Raw genomic sequence first — 18,637 nt, 5'->3', positions numbered from 1 at the left:
CACCCTGACATTTTTCATTGTTCATGTGTTAAAAGATAAACTTTTTGTTATAAATACAGCATTGCAATATACAGAGTCCTGGCATGGGTCCCTCGTTCTCATGACTGCTATTAGACTCAAATCGATCCTCTGAATAGTCTGGTCTCAAGAGACACAACTAACGTAGGGAACAAGGGGCTTTTAAATACCGAGCCTGACGTCACACATTTGTGTCTTAACCGTCGGTAGGTACCTTTTTTATTAGCCAGGGGCTGGAGCTGCCCAGGCGGACAGACACAGGCGCACAACAGTCTTCTCCCACACAAGCCTGGAACCGTAACATTGTGTGGCCGCTGAAGAAAAGCCCTTTCAGAGCCATGGGGTGGCGTGGAGTGTGTGTGTGTGCGTGTGTGTAGCAGGTGAGGGAGTCACTCCTCTTGTACATAAAGCGGTGCTATTGATTGGAAATCCAGCACATCTTTTTGATTTATCTCGAGTGGGAGGCAAAACCTTTCAGATGCGAAAAGAAAGAAAGAAAAAAGAATCAAGCCTGGCAGGCAAGGGGAGCGGACTTTGGAGAGAATCGCAGCCTTGCTTCGGATTGGGAGGACGGGTAGAGAGAAAGGCTCGGGCGTCTACAACCTGTTTGGCTGCAAAAGACGCTGCTTTCCGGCCCGCGTTCCAACATCCACCACCTCCCACAAGGTGGCTGCCCGGCGTCCCCTCTCCCCAAACCCGAGGAGCGTGTGTGCCGGTGAAGGCATTCCTTCTACGCCGTGCAAGATCCGGCTTAGTGCAGGCTCCCCCTCCCCCGCTCCTTGTGGTCCTGCCCGCCGCCCTGCCCTCCCGGGGACCACCTCTCACCCCACTCCCTCGGCTCCTCCATTCTCTCCAAGCCCAGGGCGCATTCCCGCTCTCCCTGCCACTCGCGGGTCCGCTTTGCCCCTATCCCCGATTCCGCTTCCAGGAAGGCTCAGCCTCCAGGTGCCCATCACGCACGCCCCTTCCGGCCTCTCCCCCGGTACCTTCGACCTTCCCGGCTTTTGGGGAGCGTGTGCACTCTACCTCCACGTGCAAGCGGGATGGGGGGGAAGGGGGGTTATCAAGCATCTTTTGTAACCCCCACCCCCATACCTCCAGCCTCGGGCTCCGCCCCCCGCGCTCAGGGCGCGCGCCCGGGAGCACCTGGTCGCCCCTCCTCCGGCTCCGCTCCCGCCCCCTCCCCGCCCCGCGCGCGCCCGCGATCCGCGCCCACTCCTCGCAGTTTCCTCCTCCCCGCCCCCTCCCCCTCCCTCGCTCCCTCTCCGGGAGGCGGGGGCGGGCCCCGGCGAGCGCGGCGGCAGCGTGGCCAATCAGCACTCGGCTTACTCTGGCCTCTCCCCCGCGCGGCGGCCAATCGCGGCGGGCGGTGGTGGTAATATTGTGGAGTGGAGTTTGGATGCCGCCGCTGCCGCGGGGCTGGAGCGGCGCGGGGGCTGCCAGGGTGTTTCGGGAAGGGGGCGTGAGGAGGTGGCGGTGGCGGCGGTGGCGTGTGCGGGCAGCTCCGGGAGAAAAGAGAAAAGAAAGGAAGGAAGAGGGCGGGGAGTCCTCCGAGGAGGAGGCGGGACCGGCCGGGATCCTCACCTCTCGGTAGCGGCGGGCAGGCGGCTGGCTCTCGGGAGGCGGTGCCGCCCCCTCCCGCGGACCCCGGAGCGCAGCCGGCCGCCGACCCGCCGGCCCCGCGGGGCAGCGCAGCCGAGGCTACTGGGGCGGCGGCGGCGGCGGCGGCGATCGCCATGGCGTTCCTTAAACTCCGTGACCAGGTAGGTGAGGGGCGGCGGCGGGGCGGGATCGCGCAGATCGGGGAGGAAGGAAGAGGGAGGGGGCGGGCGGGCCAGCGGTGCGGGCCGCCGGGGCGCCCTCTCGGCGGGGTGGCTGCGAGGGAGGCTCGACGGCCGGGCGATCGGCGGCTGGGCCGGGGGCCGCGGGCCGCGGGCGATCCTCCTGTCAGCGGAGCCCGGGCCGGGTGAAGCCCACGTGCCGCCGGGGGGCTCGCCACCGCCGCCGGAGGGGCGGGTCCCGCGCTCGCCGCCGCCGCCGCCGGGGCGTCAGCGTCCTGCGCCGCCGGGTGTGCGCCTGCCTGCCGGCCTGCCTTCCTGCCAGGTGAGGCCCGGCCTAACAGGTGGCTTCCCGCCGCCGCCGCCGCCGGGCGGGCGCGGTGCTGGCGGCCGTGACCTCGGGTCACGACCTTGCTCGCCCGATCGCCTCGCCGGATCGTTCGGGGCTCACTTGTCTCCGAGTCAGAGGCGGTTGATTTTGCTTATTCAGTGTGCACGTTCCCTCCCAGGCTTTTCCTTTTGACATTTTTGTGCACCATCTTGGTGACTTTTTTTTGATTTGGGAAGAGCTGGTCAAAAGAATGTCCGAAGTGCCGAAAAGAGCAGTGACTCCCTAGAACTGAAAAAAAGGGGGGGAAAAATTACTTTGTGACTAGCAACGAAATTGTAAGTGTATCAGGATGATCTGTGCACCTGAAAACATGGAAAGATGGGTAACCAGGATTTCAGGCCATGCGGCACTTTGCAAACACCTCTCCTTTAAGGAAAAGAGAAATTAACGTGAAATTTAAGAAGGAAAAGAGAAATTAACGTGAAATGTAATGAGTCGCCGCTATAGGCTTAGGAGTGCTGCACATTTTTGCCACTTGTTTTTCTGAACAGAAGCTATTGGACAGATATGAAGGGAAAGTAAATTGCATGCATTGGGGAACTATTCAGAAAGTTTTTACCCTTGTTGTAAAAACAATGGGGGGAGGAAAAACTTCATATGTGTGTTTTTTTTTTTAATATTGCCTGTGTGTGAATAGTGTACCTTTAAAATTCTGAATCTAAGTAGTATCGTGAATCTTATTTTATATGTAGGCAGTCATAGTGAATTTTATTTTATGCTTAGGCTGATGACTGAACTTATGTGGAAGGTTTTACTTTAACATCATCAGGACATGGTACTTTAAAAAACTCTACTGTTTAGTGAAGTTTATACATTGTATTTCAAATCATACAATCACATTGTCCAGTATGATAGCCACTAGCCACATGTGGCAACTTAAATTTAAATGAATTAAAATAAAATTTAAAAATTGAGTTCCTCAGTTCTAGCCACATTTCAAGTACTCAGTAGCCACATGTGACAATTGATTGTGTGTTGGACAGCACAGATAAGGGATTTCTGATTTATATCATCAGAAAGTCCTATGGGATAGCACTGTTAAAGAATAAAAGATAAACCACAGTTAAAGCATAAACCAATTTCTGCTAATTCCTGTATAGTTAACTCACCTTATACTCTTGATGGTGTGAAACTCAAGATGATGTTCTCCGCTAATCTTTATCAATCATAATAACACCTTTTGCTTCCATAAGTTATAGTTGAGGTAATAATTTTGTTTCTAGTCTTACACTTTTGAAAAAGTTTGGATCTTTGCATACATTAGAAATTCGGTGAACTTGTAGGAGAGCATCCCATTTTATTCACCATCAGGTTGAAACCAAAACAGAATTGTGTTTTCAGGCAGACATAAAACCCAGTTGTACCTTTGCATTTATGTATTTAGGTATTGCAATTATGAAGCAATTGTGATAATACTGCAGTTTTATGTAGTGCCTATTAATACTCAGTTGTGGTGAGGTGTGAAATGTCACCTGTAAACTTGAGGACACTTGGACAAGTTAATGACGTGGCATGGCTCAAAGGGGGTTGAACATTGAGGTTTACCTCTGACTATTAAGTAATTGGCTCATCTGGTCTCTCTTTTGAAAGACTTTGAGAAGTGAGTTTGTTTTTTGTCTAAGGGGAATAGCTTTCAGAACTCATATGTTGATATTCTACTAGCTTTAGATATATGGTGAAAATAAATTGGAATACAGTACTGTTTTAACATTTTCCATCTATAGGAATAGCAGTTTAGCTAGATGAATTATTTTCTTTGGAGGAGAGGTGATCTGGAGAAGTACACAGAAATAAAACTGGAAAGTACTTGACACAGCATTTAGCTTGATCCTCATTATACTTGAGATAGGAAGTAGTAGAATCTACTTTTTTAGATAGGAAGTAGTAGAATCTACTTTTTTATGTTATTTCCATATTTACCTTGTGTTTTGTTTTCTTCTAGCTTTACAAATATGGTCTAATACGCAGAAGCTATAGTTAGTAGGAGTTGTTTTCCTTTATGCACATAGCATGGGTTTTTCTAGATGACTTGAACATAAAATCAGATTAAAGCAGTTTGTTTATGTATTCAATCAATAATCTGAATAAAACAGTGTCCCTCACTTTGTGCCAACACCTAATATGGGGATAAGAAGTTACTGTACTATTTTCGGTTAGTAAGTGAAAATAATTTTTAATTGTAAATGAAATGGAAATTGTTTTCTGTTTGTAGTAGAAACATAAACTTTCCCCTAGGTGTTTTTTCAAAGTGTTTAAATAGCATGAATTTGTAAAACTTATAGGATTTTATTTAACAGGTGTCACTTTCAAGATTTTTGTCTTTGCATAAAATTTTTTAAATTTTATTTTCCAGCCTTATTGAGATATTGGCATGTAAGTTTAAGGTGTACAACATGACCATTTGATATTTCTATATATTGTGAAACGATTAACACAATAAGGCTAGTTAACACCTCTGTTCCCTCACACAATTACCAGTTTCTTTGTGTGTGGAGATAACATTTAAATATATATTATAGTATGCAATATTATATACTGTATGACATATTACAGCATGTCACTATGCTGTACATTAGACTTCCAAATCTTATAGATGGAATTTGTACCTTTTGACCAATTTCGTTTTTATCAGTAGTGATTCATATTATACCCTAATAGGAAAGGTAGGTGGTCTTTGTTCAGAGCAGGGATAACATATAACTGGGAAACTAAATGGCAACTGACTTGAGGGTTTAGTATTTGGTCAATGATTTATCTCACTTAACATATTATTTTAAGGTTCACCATGTTGTAGCATGAATCAGTTGGTCATAAACTTTTATATCATGTTTCTAAAAAAAAGTTTTTACCTTTTATGCTGTGTTATTGCCACCTATAGTGTGCATATATATATATAAAATCTGTGATGTTTGTTTCTATTTTCTGCATTTTATAATTGGAGTTAAACTTTATTTGCAGTAGTGCTAAAGGATAAGCTTTTATACTTGCATTGTCTTGTGTAGTGTTAATGGTCAGTAGGTAAGGATTCTTGTTATGTTGAAGGGTTTGTTTTTTTTTAACAGGGTTGGCATATATCAATTAGTAGATATTGGATGGATGAGAATAATTTAACTACTGTTTTGGATAGTTAGTAAGTTCTTACTTGATCAAGTATTTACTAAAGATAGAACATTACTTGATTTTTGGTAAAAAAAAAGAAAAAATAGATGATCTTTGAAAAGTCTTATCATTGGGGACACAGACTATGAAATGCCTGAAAAACACTGATGCCCAGGTATTCAAGAACTATTCTACACTGAGTGTCCCCTTGGTTTGTGTTGGAGACTGTGCGGGATACAGGCTGCAGTAGTTAACCATCTCTGCCCTTAAGAATCTTATTGGTTAGAAAAGGAGAAAAGATACATGTAAATGTCCAGTAACTGAGACACTTCACATGAAGAGGGTTTAAAGAAAAGATTTGGAACATATTATTTGAAAATGTAAACATAGTTCAAAACTGTGTCATATATTTCCATATATATATATATATATATATATATATATATATATTTCCATATATATATATATATATATATTTTTTTTTTTTGAGATCTTGTAAGATGAAATGTAGAATGTGGAAAGCTCCTTGAGATACAGGTAACCTGTTTCAGAATTCACAATGGATCAGATGATCTGATTGTAGGCAGAGAGCTATATTAATGACTCACTTGTGTGTATTGTTAAGAGTGTTTTATGTTCATGTGACAATTGACAGTTTTTTGTTGCATAGTTCCTTCATGGTAAGGGAGGTATTTTAGGTTTACAGGAAAGATTTGTTGAAAGCAAGCAGTTGTTCAGAAAGCAACAAGAGGGAGCCAGAAAGAGAGGATGGTATATCTATGGTAGGATAGTGAGGAGATGACCAGATTGGTATGTGTATTTGGAAAGGATAGGAGATAGATAAATTAAATTAACAATGATTACATTATGAAGTACTTTGAATGCAAGGCTAAGACGTTTGGACTTGATTTGTAGGTGATGGGAAGTCATAACTTAACCTACGATCTTTGAAAGAAATTAGGAGGAATATGCATATCTGTATTTTTTTTTCAAGAGAGTTTATAACTTTTATTAGATTGTCCAGGATGCCCATGACATCCAAAAGTTAACCACTATAGGTTTTAGAAGAATCTATAATAATAAAGGTGTAATATGCTAACTAGAATGGACAATCTTCCAGACAAAGCAGAGGCTGTGAGGGAAGCTCGGATCCTTAGGTGCCTGCCGGTGGCTCAAGGGAACCCCAGGTCCTGGGTGCCAGAGGGAAGCCAATGCCGGCAGCCAGGGGAAGGAAGGCCCACTCTTGCATGAATTTTGTGCATCGGGCCTCTAGTAGATTATAAAAGACAAATGGGGACACCCAGATCAATTAGGTAACTACTGTTGTAATAGACATTTTAGTACCAACTGAGTACAGCAAGTACTAAGCAAACATTTTAATGGTAATTAACACATCTTTAAAGGATCCTCATAGCTATATTAATGACTCACTTGTGTGTATAGTAAAGAGTGTCTTATGTTCATGTGACAATTGACAGTTTTTTTGTTGCATAGTTCCACTAGGATAAATTAAACATGAAATTCAATTAAACATTGGTTATCCTATATAATAAAGAGGGAATATGCAAATTGACCATCACTCCATCACAAAGATGGCTGCACCCACAGCTGAGGCCAAGTTCCCATAAGGATCCTTAACAAGAATCAGCAGGGACCTGAGGCTACAACCTCCCCTGCCCCCCCCCCCCCCCTTTCCCGTGGGGTTTGACAGGGGACTTCAGGCCATGCCCCCCACCCTAGTGTCAGGCTGGGGGACCTCAGCCCCCCCATCCCGGCGCTAGGCCAGGGGGCCTGAGGCCATGCCCCCTGCCTGGCGGGGCTTGATAGGGGACCTCAAGGTGCACTCCTGTCCTGGTGCTGGGCTAGGGGACCTCAGGCCATGCCTTCCCCCCCTCCCCCAACTTTGGCAACAGGCCGAGGGACCTCAGACCGCACCCTCTGAACAGTGGGACTCCATGGGGGACCTCATGCCACACCCCCACCCCAGCACTGGGCCAGGGGACCTGAGGCTGCGCCCCCCTGTCTGGCTGGGCTTGACAGGGGACCTCAGGCCATGCTCTCCACACAGTGGGGCTTGCTGGGGGAACTCAACGCGCACCCCCTGCCCTGGGCCAGGGGACCTGAGGCTACCCCCCTTCCCCTTGCCCGGTGGGGCTTGATAAGAGTGGGACTGGTTGGGTCTAAATCTAGCCCAGTGGAGGGGGCCGGCCAGATCTGGGGCTCATGCAATTTTGAGGCGCATGTGGGTGGGCAGGGACTTGACTCTGGGTCCCGTAGTGGGCTCGACTCTGAAAGGAGGAAGGTTTTCTTTTTTTATATATATACTGTATAGGATGAATTGTTTATAATTTTATTTTTTTATTTTATTTTTTTATATATTTTATTGATTTTGTACAGAGAGGAAGGGAGAGAGATAGAGAGTTGGAAACATTGATGAGAGAGAGTCATCGATCAGCTGCCTCCTGCACACCCCCTACTGGGGATATGCCCATAACCAAGGTACATGCCCTTGACCGGAATCGAACCCGGGACCCTTCAGTCCCCAAGCCGACGCTCTATCCCAGGGGTCTTCAAACTTTTTAAAGTGGGGGCCAGATCATCGTCCCTCAGAGAGCTGGAGGGCCGGACTATATGAACTACTAATTCCTACTGTAACACCTTGGCTGCGCTCACTGCCCAAAAAACCTGGCGGGCAGGATCAGACTCCCCTGGGGGCTGCATGTGGCCCGTGGGCCGTAGTTTGAAGACCCCTGCTCTATCCATTGAGCCAAACCGGTCTCGGCAGGAGGAAGGTTTTCATATACATTTTACAAATTTTCTTTCATGTTTGACACTTCTATTATTAGAAAGGGCAAATAGCAATATTAAATTATTTCCTCTAATTAATCCCCTTTTAATGTGCATGAATTTCGTGCACTGAGCCACTAGTCAGTCAGTCTCTCTCCCTCTCTCTCTCTCTCTCTCTCTCTCTCTCTCTCTCTCTCTCTCTGTATGGCACTAATAGCTAATATGCTAAGTGTCCGTCTGGGTAATGATGTCACGTAGCAACGCCCAGCTTCCTCTCCTCTCCCTAGCAACCAGTGTACTTGGAGTTTCTTCATCCCAGGAACAGGACTCACTTTATAGCCAGGTGGAAACATTTTATGCTGTAACCAAATGTCTGTGAAGCATTTTCCCATGCCTCATCTCATTTGATCCTCACAGAAATCCTTTAGTAGGTAGGTAGGAGACACAGTGGAAACCTATTTTCTTTTCATTAGCAGAGATTAGAAAGCTTAGAAACTTGACCCAACTGAAAAGAAGTAAAAAATGGACCTTGAAATGACTTCAGGTTTTCTCATTGTGCAGAATATAGTCAAACAGTTAAATATTTTACCCTTTGTTCTCTATGCGTGATCTGCAGTTATAATCTTTGTGTTGATATTTACTGCTGTGTTGCTTACAATTGCCTGAAAGAGAAGTTGGGTTGCTTCACTGGTCTGGAAAAAGTTTAGCTAAATCATAAAGCAGGTCTAATTAAGCAAGTTTATTCTATATATAAAAGATTAAGTTGACTTGCACATGTGCAATATATATAAAGCACTTGCTGGTGCCAATCACATGCGTGTTTTGATCTATCATTGTCAATCGTGAATTTGGTTGACATGTTTATTATAGAAAAAGGGCAAATAGTGATACTAAAATATTCTAATTAATATCCTTTCAATTCGTGCACCGGGCCACTAGTGGTAGTAATAAAAAGAGCAGATAGTTCAAGTAGTTAAGATTGGGGTCACATTAGGTTTCCCTGCATTTTATATTATTTCATTTTTATTTTTCTAGTCTATTGTGAAATTTATATTCAGTGAATTCACTCTACCTGGGCTGGAGTGAGATGCTTCTGGGAAATGTTCTGTGCCTGAAGAAAATAGTTTAGGATTTAATCTTTTGGTTCTGTATAATGCATCTCATGGACAGTTTACATCAAATCAGTCACACAGCAATGCTTCTAATTTAAAACAAAATTAATGAAATCTCCAGTTAATTAAACCAATAATGATTTAATGTGTTAAATGTTGTATACATTGTATACAATAATGTCTTAATGTATTATGCATTGTATACAGTGTATACAATGATTAAAGTTCCTAAGTACTTTAGATTAATTTCCACTCCTGCTCCCCAACGCCAGTTCTTATACTATTAGGTGATTTATCCACCTGCTTTATAGAATACTGATTTTTTTTTTTTTTAAGTTACTAGCTTCCCTGTGTGTATACTAATTGGCATACAAAGCGAAGCTGGATAGAATTGCTGCCTCTACAACTTCAGTGAAAAGTCTACTTTTGCCTAGTAAATTTAAGTTCAAAAGCTTAATTAGTTATGGTTTACCAATTAAATGCATTTATTATAAACTTAAACTTATTTTCTACTCTTAGGATATGAAGTACATGGCCTGTGTCACTCATGGTTGAGTGTTGACCTATGAACTAGGAGGTCACATTGGATTCCTGGTCAGGCCACATGCACAGTTTGCAGGATTGATTCCTAATAGGGGGCGTGCAGGAGGCAGCAGATCAATGATTTTCTCCAATCATGAATGTTTCTTTCTCTCCCTCCTTCTCTGAAATCAGAAAAATTGTATTTTTTAAAAAGGATATAAAGCCACAGATAATATGCAGCAAAGAATAATTAAAATATTTAAAAAGGTAAATCGGGAAGTAGTTATCCAAGGTACCCAAAAGCCCCCATAAAAATATGTCTTATGATAGAAGTATAAGTTAGTCTGGAGAAGCAGTCTTTTCTCTTGCATCAGTATCTGTATTAAAAAGTTTGATAGTTTTTCTTTTTAAAGTTTTTCTGAGATATAATTTACATACCAATTTAAATTGTATAGTTTAGTGATTTCAAGTATATTCACAGAGCTGTATAAGTATCACCACAATAAATTTGGAACATGTTATCACTCCAAAAAGAAACCTCTTATCCCTAAACCGTCACTTCCTCCCTTGCCCTAGCCTAGTGGTCAGCAAACTCATTAGTCACCAGAGCCAAATATCAACAGTACAACGATTGAAATTTCTTTTGAGAGCCAAATTTTTTAAACTTCTTCTAGCACTACTTCTTCAAAATAGACTCCCTCAGGCCGTGGTATTTTGTGGAAGAGCCACACTCAAGGGGCCAAAGAGCTGCATGTGGCTCACGAGCCGCAGTTTGCCAACCACTGCCCTAGACAACTACTAATTTACCTTCTGTCTCTCTTTATTTGCTTGTTCCACTTAGCATGTTTTGTAGGTTCATTACATTGTAGCATATATCAATATTTTTATTGTTCATATAATATTTCCATTTTATCATATACCACATTTTATTTAACCACTTGACATTTGATGGACATTTGGGTTATTTCCACTTTGGGACTAGTGTGAATAATGCTTCTCTGAACATTTGTGTCAAAGTTTTTGTGTTGAAATAAGTTTCTATTTCTATTGGATATACTAGTATACTTAAAAATGGATTGCTTGGGTCATATAGTAATTCTGTATTTAGCTTTTTAAAGAACTGCCCATTCCTTTTCCATTGCGGCTGCACCATTTTGCATTCCCGTCAGCAATGTATGAGGGTTCTAATTTCTTCATGTTCTCAGTAACACCTATTGTCATCTGTTTGTTTTTAAGACATTTTATTATAGTCATCCTAGTGTGTATGAAATTATATCTTCTTGTGGTTTTGATTTGCATTTTTCCCTGGTGGCTAACGATATCGATTATCTTTTTCTCAGAATCTTTGTCCATTTTTAAATTGGGCTACTTGTCTTTTAAAAAATATATATATATATTTCTTTATCAATAAATATATTGATTTCAGAGAGAAAGGAGGAGTGAGAGATAGAAGATAGAAACTGCTGGCTTAGGCCCTCAGTCAGAATCTCCCAGGTTGCCAGAGGATGTCTGACTGCCAGCTTAGACCCACTCCCCCTAAGTGCTCCCCTGCTGGCTAGATTGCCCCTAACTACCTCTGCTTCTCTGTCTACCAAGCTGTAGCCAGCCACAGGTGCTGGCCCTGGACCACAGGTGGGTGTGGCCTATCCGTCTTCCCTGGGATGCAGTGCAGGCAACTTCTCCAGCTGGCTGTGGCCTGGGATCAGAGGGCAGGCGGCTTCTTAGTCTCTCTCTCTCTCTCTGGGGCCCAGTTTCTCCGTCTCCCCCAGATGAAAGGCTTCTGCTGCTGTCTGCAGCCTGGGATCACAGGGAAGGTGGCTTCTTCATCTTCCAGGCTGCAGCCAGCCTCAGGCACTGGCACCCGACTTCTCCAACCTGGCTTTTAAGGGATGTAAAAGCAAACTACATCATCACACTGAATCTTATTTTATAAAGTGTTTAATCCTTTCCTATTAAATGTTATGTTTTAAAAGGTTGAATTTACATCTCCCATTTGTTATTTATTTTCTATTATACCTCATGTTTTTTTGTTGTTGTTCCTGTCACCTTTTGTGTTTTCTTTTTACAAATTTATTTTTTTTAATGGTATTTTTCTTAGTGTTGTTCTTAGGATTACATTAGAATTTATCACAGTTTACTTCAAATTACTACTATAATGCTCCAGTATAGCTCCATTTCTTCCTCTCTCCTTTGTGCTTATTGTCATACTAGAGGCTCAGTGCACAAATTCATGCATGGTGGGGTCCCTTGGTCTGGCCAGCAATTGGGGCCGTTGGGGTTGGGGGGAGCAAGCGGGGCAGACAGCTGGCCTGGACTGGGGGAGGTTGGCCGGCCATGGGAAGTTAGCTGTGGGAGCGCACTGGCTACCTAGGGGCAGCTCCTGCATTGAGCATCTGTCCCCTGGTGGTCAGTGTTTGTCATAGCAACCAGTCAACCCATCATTGAGTCATTTAGGCTTTTATATATATATATATATATAGATATAATATGTTCATTTATATAATAAACCAGCAATACAGTGTTGTAAGCAATATATTTCTCTTAAAGAGGAGAAGAAAGGAGAAAAATATTTATAGTCTTTTAACCAACATATTTACCATTTCTGATACTTTGTTTCTTCTTGTAGAATTTTGGTTACCGTCTGGTGTCATTTACTTCCCCCTGTTGCTCTATTCTCTCCTCTCTTTTTTTTTCTTTCTTTTATTGTTATATATAACATCTTTATATGTTATATATGCCTAACAACTTAATTTTTTAGGCAGTTAGTTAACCTTTCAAATCAAGAGAAAAAAGTAAAAAATATATTTATACTGTCTTTGATAATGTTATTTTTTCTTTGCCTGTAATTACCTTTACCAGTGTTCTTTATTTTTTATATAGATTCCAGTTATTATCTGATGTCACTTTTTCATTCTAAAGAATTTCTTTTCATCTCTATCTCCTGAAGCATACATGTTAGAATTAGTGAGCCCCCTCCCATCCTCTCAATTAGGATTATATTCCTTATGATTTTATACGGGAGTGAGGATTGAGAAGGGAGAAGGATGGCAGGAGATGAAGCTGGGGCAAAGTAAGTAAGGGCCAATTCTTAGAGTATCTTGGGTTCTATGCTATGGGATTTGAACCTCATAGCTGTGGGGAGTGACCATTGGAATATTTATGCAGAATTCTGTCATCAGGTTTGAGCCTTGAGGAAAGGACTTTGAAAGACTGGATTCTGAAGGCTGTTTTAGAATTGACAGGTGAACGTGAATTTGCCTTTTTCTCTGAAATTCCTACTTCTTTGTTCTTTTGGGCACTTAAAAAGTGCCCAAAGTAATAGCTACTCGATTGCAAGCATAAGATATTTACAGAGTTGTACATAGTTTGTAGAATGGGAATCATGGAGCTGTCTGTGAAGTTTGTGAAACAATAGTTTGAGAACTACTGTCATAGGATGAACCGATTGCTTATTGTTTGTGTATGTGGGATGGGATGCATTTTTTTTTTCTTTTTTTTTGGGGGGGATGCATATTGAAACTTAAACATCTTTTGGCAGCTGACCTTTTAAAAAAACTTTTTAATTCTTAAAGCCTGGTTATAGATATGCAGTACCTTTCAGTCGTTTTGATATGACAGAGAAGTATTTGATCATTTTTTTTGGTAATCACAACTTTTAAAAATTGTGTGTGTGTGTGTGTGTGTGTGTGTGTGTAGTTTTGTTTGCTTCTCAGGAAAAATTGAAGAGCATAAAACTTATTTATTCCAGGTTTTTGCTACCAGTTTTTCACATAAGTACAAAATGAAAGGAAAAAGGTTCCCTTCCCCTGGTCTTGCCAAATTCTGTTGTAAACAATCCTTGTGATTGTCAACTTGTCAATGAACGTTTTTTTCCTGTGAGCAACTTCTGTAGAGGATGACCTTGTTTCTATACTATTCTCATTTATTGCCTACAGTTGCCTTTAGGGGTGCAGCTCTTCTCCCCCCCCCCCCCCCCATTATTCATAAAAAATCATTAAACTTACCATTTGCAAGATTTTAACAGTTTTTCATTAAACTGATGGAAGTTAGAATTGAAACTGGGAGGAGTCGGGGGGGGGGGGCGGGGGACACTTACCTATTTAGTCTTGAATTTAAAATTTTCTAGAGAGTAAGGGCTGCATTTTTGCCCAGTATCAAACAGGTAACAAGGAATTTAGGAATATAATTATGTCATGCCTGTTGTCTTCCCGTATTTTTACTCACAGTTGCTATCAGGCAATAATAGTTCTCATTTTATTCATCAAATCTTGCATGAGTCCTTTGTTGGCATGTACTACCCTTGAATCATTTGGAAAAGGGGTTCTGGAAAAGATAGTTCCAGAGTTCTGCCTTCTGATGCAGAAGAGACTATAGAATCAGGTACTGGTGATGTACAATTTACAATAGACAAGATAAGCATGTATAAATTTGTTCTTATTTTCCTCCCTGTATTAACACACAAGATGGCTTACTTGATTATTATGTACTTTTCCCTTCATTCAACCCCCCCCCCCCCCATGGATATATTTTGGAAATCTTTGAAAAAGATTTTACTAACTAGTTAGTTGCCCTCTACATAGGCTATATCAAGTTATATTTCCACCTGTAGTGTATCTCTTTCTGTTGTTTTGTATCCCTGCCAACTTTGCATCCTGTCCTCTTTATTACAAACTAGGGGCCTGGTGCACGAAGATTCATGCATGGGGTCTGGGTTCCTCAGCCTGACCTGCACCCTCTCCAATCTGGGAACCCTCTCCAATCCAGGAGTTTCTGTCTGTCTTTGCAATCATATGAGCGAATTGTCTGAGATCCCAGTTCGGTTTGGTTTGTTACTCACAGAATAATAGATGCTTCTTCTTTTTTTCTTTTTTCTTTTTTTCTTTTCTTTGCTTCATTGGTGGAAATTTCCTAGAAGTTTTAGGACATCTTCCTTTTAATTTTTCCTAGACACTCTGATTTTATTTATTTCTCTCACCTTTGCTTTTCCTCCATCCTCCACTGCAACAGTAATTTGCTCCAGTCTTACTTTGCTCTAGTGAATAGGAGATCTGTCTGCCACCAGAGCTATAATTCACAGCATTCCTGGTGCTCCCCACGCTTTTGGGCTTCCGCTTCTGGTCCTACGGCTGCCACCAGAACTACTACTCCCAGAATTCCTAGTGCTCCGCACACTCTGGGTTTTCCCTTCCTGCTCTGTCTCTGTCCTATAGCTTTCTGCTCTGTATCTGTCCCATGGCTTCCCAGTCTGTCAAGTCTTCCAAACCTCCAGCTCTTTCTCTCTGCTCTTCATCTGGAGGCTTTAAAGCCAAGTTTCCTAAGCTGCTCCACTTTCTCCAGGCGCTCCTGCCCTGCACTTGTGTATGCAAATTAACCTGCCACCTTTGTAGGGTTTATTTGCATACTCACTCCTGATTGGCTGGTGAGCATAGCGGAGGTATGGTCAATTTACATGTTTCTCTTTTTTAGATAGGATGGTTTTTTGCCTTTTTTTGTCCAACTCCTTGATGAAAGAGTTTTGAAATTTCCCACATCGTCTCAATCATCCTGGCTAAAGTGACATCTGACAACACATGCACAAACACACTTTTTTTACACTCAGTTCACCCTACTACACTTGATTGGGTTCATTGAGCTTCTCTGGCTATATAATGTGTTTCATTTCCTTTTTGCCTGTTTTTTAAGTCTGGGCTTTCTTATTATTGTTGTACTATATCCTTTTACCATAAACACATTGAGTGTGTGCTTGTCTCCTTTACTAAAACTATAGTTCCTTTAGTATAATGCTATGCTATCACTTTATTGCACATAGTGGCAACTGTTAGAATGAATAACACATGCTTCTAAACAGAAGGTATATGCAATTTTATAAGCTTCTCATTTAGCATAAAAACATGTGCTAGACCCCTCCTAATCACATCAGGTAGCTATATTATTATTATTTCATTTAAAATGTTTCTCAGCTGAAACCGGTTTGGCTCAATGGATAGAGCGTCGGCTTGGGTACTGAATGGTCCCGGGTTCGATTCCAGTCAAGGGCATGTACCTTGGTTGCGGGCATATCCCCAGTGGGGGGTGTGCAGGAGGCAGCTGATCGATGACTCTCTCTCATCAATGTTTCTAACTCTCTATCTCTCTCCTTTCCTCTCTGTACAAAATCAATAAAATATATTTTAAAAAATAAATAAATAAAATGTTTCTCAGGGACACATTATTAAAGATAGAGCTCCCATATCTAATATGGGTTCAAAAAGATTAATTTCATTCTGGTCATGCTTCACCTAGTTGCTACATAATCTTCCTAATTATAATTTTTAATGGTTGCATAACATTTCATAAAGTCAATTTATATTTTGCCCTTTAAATATTTAAGTAATCTGAATTTTATTTTTCAAAGTTGTAAATTACATTTTAGTGTTACATTCAGTGTTTTTTAAAGTGTACAATTCAGTGGCACTAAATACATTAACAGTGTTCTACAACTGTTAATACTATCGAGTTCCACAATGTTTTTATCACCTCCAAAAGAAACCCATTTTCATTAAGCAGTTAACTCACCCTCTCTCCCTGCCCTCAGTTTTTAGCAACTTCTTTCTGCCTATATGGATTTGTCTATTCTGGGTATTTCAGATAAATCATCAAAAAAGAATAATTTGTTTAGCATGTTGTATTTAAGTGTAAGGAAATGTACATATTTACATTTTAAAAAAATATATTTATCCAAATATTTGACAACTTGAATGGTTGTGAGGAGTCATGTTAAGGTGGAGTAAATATCTTGTCTGATTCTGGCTAGTTTCATGTTGCTTTATTCAAGTTGCTTTTGAAGAATATACTGTTAAGTTCCTTTTTCTTTTTATAGTAAGCTCACCATTCTAAGAACTCATCAGCTTAGATCAGAGATGGATTAGATTGGCAATATCTGAACATGTTTCTGGTTGTCACACTTGGAGGGGTGTATGCTACAGACATCTATGGGTAGAGGACAGGGATGCTGCTAAACATCCTGCAATGGACATGACAAGACTCCACAACAATTATTTTGCTTAAAATGTTAGTAGTGCTGACTTTGAGAAACTTTGATTTAGATCTACCACATCTCCCTAGTTCCCTAAATTGGCTGGTATGTTTTCTGATAAAGTTTAGACCTAAATTGGACCTAACCACTTTAACTTTTTAAATTTCTCTTTTTCAATTATGTGTGAGTAGAATCACAAGGCGATGTCAATCTAATACTGCATTGTCTCCTTTATTTTTAAATTCACAATATAATTTACTTTCTTTAGTTAAAATTTTTTTTATATAATTTAATTCTTAAACTTTATCACACAAAGATATAAATGAACCCCTATGAACTGATTATCCATTTACAAAAATTATCAACATTTTTACCGTTCCTCAATGTTTTTGGAGTGTTTTAAAGCATATTTGGTATGTGTTATATTTTCTTTTGTCAAATTCTTTTTAAAGTTAGCTAAAATAATTCTAAACAAACTTTGAACATTGTATATGATTGGTTTCTAAAGTCACCCTTAAAAAAAAACACCCGTGTGTTTTTTGTGTGTGTTTTTTTAAAATAAATTATTGATTAAGGTGTTATATATGTGTCCTTATTCCCACATTACACTCCCATCCCCCCCACTCATGCCCTCACCCATGTTGTCTGTGTCCATTGGTTAGGGCCATATGCATGTATATAATCCTTTGGTTGATCTCTCCCCCTTACCTCCACTCTATCCTACCTTCCCTCTGAGGTTTGATGGTCTGATCGATGATATTTCTTTAAACACATACATCTCAATGTAGTGATTACTGAGCAAAAGAATTCTATTTAACTTTATTTTCCTGGTCGCTTCCAGTTTTCCTGATATCGTTCATCATTGACGAGTATACCTTATGATTTCTAATGCACCATATGTGGGTATGTCTCTTTCTCTGTCTTCTATCAAAGCATTATTGCACTGCTTGTCAGTTTACATTTTACTTATCTTTCTCCCTTACTAGAAGATGGGTATTTTGAGGGGAATAAGAAATGGTACCTGCCCTCAAGGAACTTACGTTGTGAATAACAAGTATTGGGTTGGACCACGTGAAGTTGCTGATGTTAATTTTTAACCTGTAAAATCTATCAATAGTATCTTCTTGACATAAACAGAAAAACAAGAAAATGAAGCCCTGTCGGTGTGGCTCAGTTGGTTAGAGCAGCGTTTTTCAACCGCTGTTCCGCGGCACACTTGTTGCCTGGTGTGCCGTAGGTGCAGACAAGACAAGAATTTTATAATTTTTCACTATTTTGTTTACTTAATATTTCATAATAAAGTAATTATAAAATACTTTCTTTGTGTTTATTTGATTCCTATTCAAGAGAATTACTTTGTATATAGTCAATATAGGCACAGAGTTAAATTTTTTAACATTTTCTAATGGTGGTGTGCCTCGTGATTTTTTTCATGAAACAAGTGTGCCTTTGCCCAAAAAAGGTTGAAAAACACTGGGTTAGAGCATTGTCCCTTATACTGGAAGGTCATGGGTTGGATTCCCGGTCAGGACACATGCCCAAGTTGTAGGTTTGATCCTTGGATGAGGTGCCCACCGTAGGCAGCTGATCAATGTAACTCTCTCACATCAATGTTTGTTTCTCTCTCTCAATGTATCTCTCACTTCGATGTTTCTTTCTCCCTCTCTCCCTCCCTCCTCTCTTTTCTTTCCTCCATTCCCTTCCTTCCTCTCTTAAAAAAAAGAAAAGAAAATGAAAATTCTCTTCTAATAAGATCCTATCATCAGTATGAGAAATGTTCTTGCATGACATTGTTCATCACTGTTATGTGGTAATAATTAATAAGCAGAGCCATAGAGCTGGATATACTGATGTATATGGGATACATCCCCTTCTCACTGTGGAAGACTGGGTCTTTACAGTATTCAGATGTGCT

General features: G+C 41.2%; 1 protein-coding gene across 4 annotated transcripts in view; it reads left to right on the top strand.

The window, feature by feature from the left end:
* Positions 1–1,619: 1,619 nt before the first annotated feature.
* ANKRD28 (ankyrin repeat domain 28) overlaps positions 1,620–18,637 on the top strand; it is a gene marked incomplete at its 3' end in the record, with an annotated part of 121,413 nt that continues 104,395 nt past the window's right edge. For 2 of the 4 annotated variants that reach the window (XM_084903293.1, XM_084903299.1), the window contains exon 1: positions 1,620–1,781. In XM_084903293.1, the coding sequence (XP_084759419.1) occupies positions 1,755–1,781 (27 nt within the window). In that variant the 5' untranslated portion in view covers positions 1,620–1,754. The remainder of the gene's footprint in view (positions 1,782–18,637) is intronic. The other 2 variants (XM_084903297.1, XM_084903294.1) reach the window with 2 other exon arrangements.

The sequence above is a fragment of the Pipistrellus hanaki genome (genome assembly GCF_964339955.1).
Source record: "Pipistrellus hanaki genome assembly, chromosome: 13".
Classification (NCBI taxonomy): domain Eukaryota; kingdom Metazoa; phylum Chordata; class Mammalia; order Chiroptera; family Vespertilionidae; genus Pipistrellus; species Pipistrellus hanaki.
This window is presented reverse-complemented; position numbering and strand designations above follow the sequence as displayed.